Raw genomic sequence first — 6000 nt, forward strand, 5'->3', positions numbered from 1 at the left:
ATTGTTGTAATAACAATGAATTGTGGCTCTTAGTTCTTCCACACTTCCTGTTTTGCCATTTTCAGTTAGATTTCATCCTTGAGTTGGCAACAATGATATAATACTATTGCATCTTCTAAAAGAAATTGAGAAGTGCAGATTAAAGATTAAAATTCCTCATATAAGGAAGAACATATTAGAGAGTGTCCAGGATTGACATTTTCTTTCTTCTTGTGTGTGTGCCACAAGATTGATTGGTTTTTTTTTCCTATCTTTTTTTTTTTTTTATAATTATTTTGTTTGTTTGTTTGGTTGTACATACCTGACTGTGCTTATTCCTGGCTCCGCATTCAGGAATCACATTTGACAGAGCTTGGAAGACCATATGTGTTACTAAGAATCAAAGTTGGGTCAACAATGTGCAAGGCAATTGTGTTACTTGCTAATACTCTCTCTAGCCTTGATTTACTTTTGAATTAATAAATGACAGAATTGGAAAAGAAAAAAAAGACATGGTTGCATAAATAAAAGAATTTATCCCACAACATCATTGGTAAACATTTTTAGCTATGCATTTATTGTTTGCTGTATTTTCATGCAGAGACTAGAATTTGTCAAACAAGTTGTTGTCGTTTGGTTTATTTGAAAAAATCAAATGGAAATGAATATTGTTTTTGAAACTTTCAAATGTTATGGGCTTATTTCAATGTTATCATGATTATTTTAGTTTGTAGATTAATATGGATGTTCATTTAGGCTACGGCCTCAGTTTCTGTAAACTAACTCATGTTTTTGTTTTCCTTGTTTGCTTTTCAGATATTGTAACAACTATTTCACTTGTGGAGATAATGCATAATACATTTCTTTATATGTTTTTACTGAAAGAAATTTTTCTTTTGTTTTGTTTCATTTTGGGAGGGAGTCATGCCTGGAAATGATCCTGGGTAACTCCTGACTCTGCATTCAAGAATTATTCCTTGTAGTGAGAAAGATAAATATTAAAGAATAGAGGACAGGAGGGAAGGGGTCTTAGGTCCATATGTGATATAAGGAAGTACTGACTTTATATCCGCACCATAGTTAACAACAATGAAATCGTGAGACTCAAACTTTAACAACCAAAATTAAAAATGGGCCTGTTATGTTGGCAAGCTGGGGGGGTGGTGGTGGTGGTGACGTGGAATATACTTTGGGAACATTGGTGGAGGAAGGCTGACATTGGTAGTGGAATTAACCCTGAAAAATTTATGTTTAAAAACCAATTAAGTATAACTTTGTAAATCACAATAGATTTTAATTAAAAATTAAAACAAAGAATTACTTCTTTTAGTGGTGGAGGACTTCATAGGAAGCCAAAGATTGAGCCCAGGTAGGTTAAGTGCAAGGCAAGAACTCAAACACTGTACTATTTCTGTGACCCACAAAAGAAATTCTTTATAGTCCTTAAATTACAACTTTATGGTAACCAGAAACCAGTTTCTAACTTTTTTCCAAAAAAAAAAAAGTATTGCATGACTATGTCTTTGAATGAAAGAAACACATGACACAGCAGATATTTGTTTGCCTATTTTGGTATCTAAAACTAATTTTTGCAGCCTTCTCCAAAAGAACTGGAATTAAACATTCTGACATGCATTCCAGTGATTTTGTAGAATCTTATCTTTCTTAGTAAATTCAGTAATTGTAAATTAAACTTCTCTTATTTGGGTTGCAGAAAATAATTTTAGAAATAATTTAACAGAAGTTTAAATTATTTGATAACTTTGCCTTTTTGGATTCAGATATGAAAATACTATATGATTTCCTCAAGTTTTCCTAGGTTTCAAGTAATGTATTTTAATAGAAAAATTACCTTGCAATTTTGTCTACAAACTAAATTTTCCCAACTGTTAGCCCAACTTCTTTAAATAGCAAACCACAATATAGTACCCAATGATAATTGTCCCCTTTTCTCCTGAAGCAAAATTACTCTTAACTAACCACCATGACAATATTAATAACACCTTAGATCTCACTCCAGAAAAATGTAGACATTTCAATTAGACTAAGTAATATCAATTCATCAACACCTCAAGGAAGGAGGGGGAGGATATTATTTTAATTAAGAGGGTACTCTGCCACCGTGACTGTCTAAACAAAAACCAGCTGAGGTGGCCTTCATAAGGATGTCCTTATATCTGGTGGGAAAGCACCTGGGACAGGTGCTCATTAGACAGTAATATGATATTCCTCAAGAGTCGACTCAGCATTCATAGTTCAAAAGGCTGATCTCGACTGAAACTTGTCACCGTTCACCAGTACTATTTATCAGGTGACTCTGAGGTGTAAATCTCATGGCTAAGAAGCTATAATCGCTAATTTCAACTCCGTGTTACATGTTAATTTGAAGGCAAATGAAATGAGTCAATGCTGGTGCCCAGAATGTGGTTGGTCTTGCAGCTGCCCCATTGGCCAGCTCAGAAGGGTCACATGACTAAGTTGCCTTTTAAATTAAGTTGCTATTAACACTTTCTTGCCCAAGTCTCTTTGGATTTCAGTCTTGTGTGCCCTTCTCAGAGAGCTTTCATCATGATTGAGCACTTCTTGGGAACCTGGAAGCTGGTATCCAGCGAAAACTTTGAGGAATACATGAAAGAACTGGGTGAGAAAGGCTATTCCAAGATTTGAAAACTGGTATTGCATTTGGTGAAGCGATTGGGGTTGCATAGCATAACGAATTCTTCTTGTCTCTGGTTCTAGGGTGCATTTATATGAGATTAACAAAGGTCATATATCTACTTTTAATTTTTATTTATATTAGAAATCGTTCTACCTGGTAGAAAGTCAAAGTCCACAGTCATAATCTAGATATTTAAGTAATTTTGAAAATATTTTATCCTAACCTCTTGATGAAGTTTCTTCTTAGTATGCTCGCTTCAAGTGGCTTTATCCAATTTCAAATGTATAAGGCGGAATGATGATCTATATTTAATTTATTATCTAAATTTGTTTCAAGGTTCAAAAAAGCATCAGCACCAAGTGGAATTTTCATTTGATTTAATTTTAAAGTGCAGAAACATATAGGACATATTTAGAACATTGCTTTAAAAAATTTTGAAAAATTTTAGCAGGGATCTACCAAGCAGTGCTCAGGAGATCTCTTTGGCCACCTTTGGCTATATTTAGCCAACTGGGCCAGAGGTTTCAATGTTTAGACCCAATGATAAAATGCTGTTCAGGCCTCAATTGCTGGGAGCCACCAAGAACATACCCAGTGGTATTGGGGTTTGGGGGAATGACCCTGTGACAGGAATTGGACTCAGGTCCCTGAGTATGTGATGTAAATTCCTTTGATCAATGAGTATCCACCCTGGCCTTGTGGTAGCAGAAATATAACACTGGATCTCATGTGAGAGTTGGATTTACCAATGTGTTACCTACTTCATCCTAGTAATTTTAAATTGCTTTCTATAAAGAGAACATTATTACTCTTTGGATATTTTTCCATGGAGTATTTCTCAGAAATAAAGACCTTACTAATGATTTAATTCTTACCAAGATGAACAATCATAATTTATAATGACTTAGGTCTATAACAAATAAATTTTACTAATGTCAGAAAAAACACAATTATTTAATCAAGTAATTGTTAATCAAGAGAAACATTCTCTGCATAAAGAAACTATGTAAAGATTTCTTTAACTTTGGGGCTGGCAAGGTGGCGCTAGAGGTAAGGCGTCTGCCTTGCAAGCGCTAGCCAAGGAAGGACAGTGGTTCGATTCCCCTGCGTCCCATATGGTTCCCCCAAGCCAGGGGCAATTTCTGAGCTTAGCCAGTAATAACCCCTGAGCATCAAACAGGTGTGGCCTGAAAAAACAAACAAACAAACAAAAAGATTTCTTTAACTTTGCTTAGTTACCCTCCTGTCTTTTTGGTTTGTTTTGGGGCCACATTCAGCAATATGCTGCGGCTATTCCTTGATCTGTGTTTAAGGGTCCCTCCTGGTTATTCTTGAGGAATCATGTGACCCTGGGGATCAAAATGGGTCTCCTGACTACAAAGCAAGTACCTAACCTATTTAGGTATATCTTCAGCTCTCTACTTAGCTTTTTAAGGTCTGAAGTAAGCAATGCCTGTTGTAACTATTAATGATATACTCATTCCTTCTATGTAGTTACACAATTTTTTATTTTATATAATAAGTCAAATATGTCATAATGCAATATCTTAATTTCCTTTCAAGGAAATAATGCTCTTAAGAAGTGATAAAATCACTTTTTTTATATCATATGCAGTCATATACTCATTTGATTTGAGTTTAAATTTCATAGTCTCAAGAAGTTAACATTTCAAAATATTGACTATAATTACTCTATATTTCTTTTAAGTAGAATAATCTGGACCAATCTATTAGAGAGTATTGAAAAAAAAGAGCACATTATGTAAAAGTTCAGGGAATAGAAATTCTATTAAAATGTTTCCCAAATGGATAATACCTCTCTCTAAATATGTTAACATATATTACTTTCTATGCCTTATAGGAGTGAGTGCTGCAATTCGTAGCATGGCAGGTTTAGCAAAACCAAGCATCGTTATTAGTGTGGATGGGGACACAGTGACCTTCAAACAAGAAAGTTCTTTTAAAAACACCGAGATCTCCTTCAAACTGGGGGAAGAATTTGATGAAACAACAGCAGACAATAGGAAAGTAAAGGTAATAGCTAAATCTTGTTATTCTGCAATCAAGTAAAACATTAGAAGGGGGTAAGACAGGGTTTAATAACATATATAATATATAACAATATATATTATATATAAAATATAAAATATAACAATATAATAACATAATATATAATAACTTGATTTACTAAGCCAATTATGTTTGGCTCTGTTCATTTCTAAAGTCACTCATTTTTTTTTCAAATTATTTTAATGGGGAAAATCATTCAGCTTTTGAATCAACAGGGTAAATTCCAAACAGGGCAAGAAAATTCAACAGTTCCCATCTAATTTTTCAAATTTTCCATCTAAAAATATATATATGAGAGAATAGTTTACTTTTGATTGCCTGCAGAAGGGAAATATCAATTAATTAATCTCTTAAGATTTATTTTATTTAGCCTATCAAATATGAAAAAACTGAGGTAAAAATTAAAAAAATTTAGTTATTTAGTCTTGTGTATGTTAGAATGATATAAATTGCTGTTTCTTATTCCTTTCTTCATTTACAGAGCATTGTAACATTGGATAATGGGTCAATGATTCAAGTCCAAAAATGGCTGGGCAAAGAGACAACAATCAAAAGAAAAATTGTAGATGGAAAACTGGTAGTGGTAAGTTCTGTCCAAATTGAATTTAAATATTTATTTATTTATTTGGGGGACTCCCAATCAGTACCGAGGTTCCTGGGTGCCCCTTCTCAATCTGATAGTGAGAGTTTGAAAATGCAATGCTGTAACTGGAGCCTTTGGTGACTTCTGAGCTAGGTCTGGTCTGGTGATTCATGGTAGAGGTATGGGACACATAGCTCAGGGTTCAAATTCCAAGTCTATCATATGAAAAACTGTGACTTTTTTCTTTAAGCTCTCTCCCTACCCTTAAATTTAAGTTTTCAGATGTTTATATTTGATAACTGTTTTTTAGTTACTCAAATATTCTGCACACTGAATAAAGATTCTGGGGGAAAGAGGGGCAAAATGGCTTTAATCTGTTATCTGCCAACTCTAATAAATGCATCTTTGATTTTAGGAATGTATCATGAATAATGTTGTCAGCACCAGAGTCTACCAGAAAGTATGAATAAAATCTACATCAGTGAAAATTACTTTGTTAAGATGAAACTGGGACTTGAAGAAGATATGCCTCAAAGTTCATAATTTAAAAGAGAACTCTTTGAAATAAATTTTCACAATAAAATGATAACATCAAGTGCAGTTTGGGAGCTTTGTGATATTGAGGGCTGAGGGAAGATCAGTGAGATAAGAACTTCTTTGCCTGTGGAATGATTGGGAGCACCCCAAAGTCTTCTGCCCACTTGACTTC

At 34.0% G+C, this 6000-nt stretch overlaps 1 protein-coding gene across 1 annotated transcript; it reads left to right on the plus strand.

The window, feature by feature from the left end:
- The first annotated feature begins 2547 nt into the window (after window positions 1-2547).
- On the plus strand, window positions 2548-5757 carry LOC126020557 (fatty acid-binding protein 9-like). The gene is made up of 4 exons (XM_049782040.1): window positions 2548-2620; window positions 4500-4672; window positions 5190-5291; window positions 5707-5757. The coding sequence occupies exons 1-4, from the start codon at window positions 2548-2550 to the stop codon at window positions 5755-5757; spliced, it is 399 nt and encodes a 132-aa protein (XP_049637997.1).
- Window positions 5758-6000: the final 243 nt, after the last annotated feature.

The sequence above is a fragment of the Suncus etruscus genome, chromosome 10, assembly GCF_024139225.1.
Source record: "Suncus etruscus isolate mSunEtr1 chromosome 10, mSunEtr1.pri.cur, whole genome shotgun sequence".
Classification (NCBI taxonomy): Eukaryota; Metazoa; Chordata; class Mammalia; order Eulipotyphla; family Soricidae; genus Suncus; species Suncus etruscus.

Bases quoted from the DNA above. Each gene is read 5' to 3' on its own strand.
- LOC126020557 (XM_049782040.1), top strand. From the start codon at position 2,548: ATGATTGAGCACTTCTTGGGAACCTGGAAGCTGGTATCCAGCGAAAAC. The intron at 2,621-4,499 runs GTGAGAAAGGCT...TATGCCTTATAG, and splicing joins GGAATACATGAAAGAACTGG to GAGTGAGTGCTGCAATTCGT. The intron at 4,673-5,189 runs GTAATAGCTAAA...CTTCATTTACAG, and splicing joins CAGACAATAGGAAAGTAAAG to AGCATTGTAACATTGGATAA.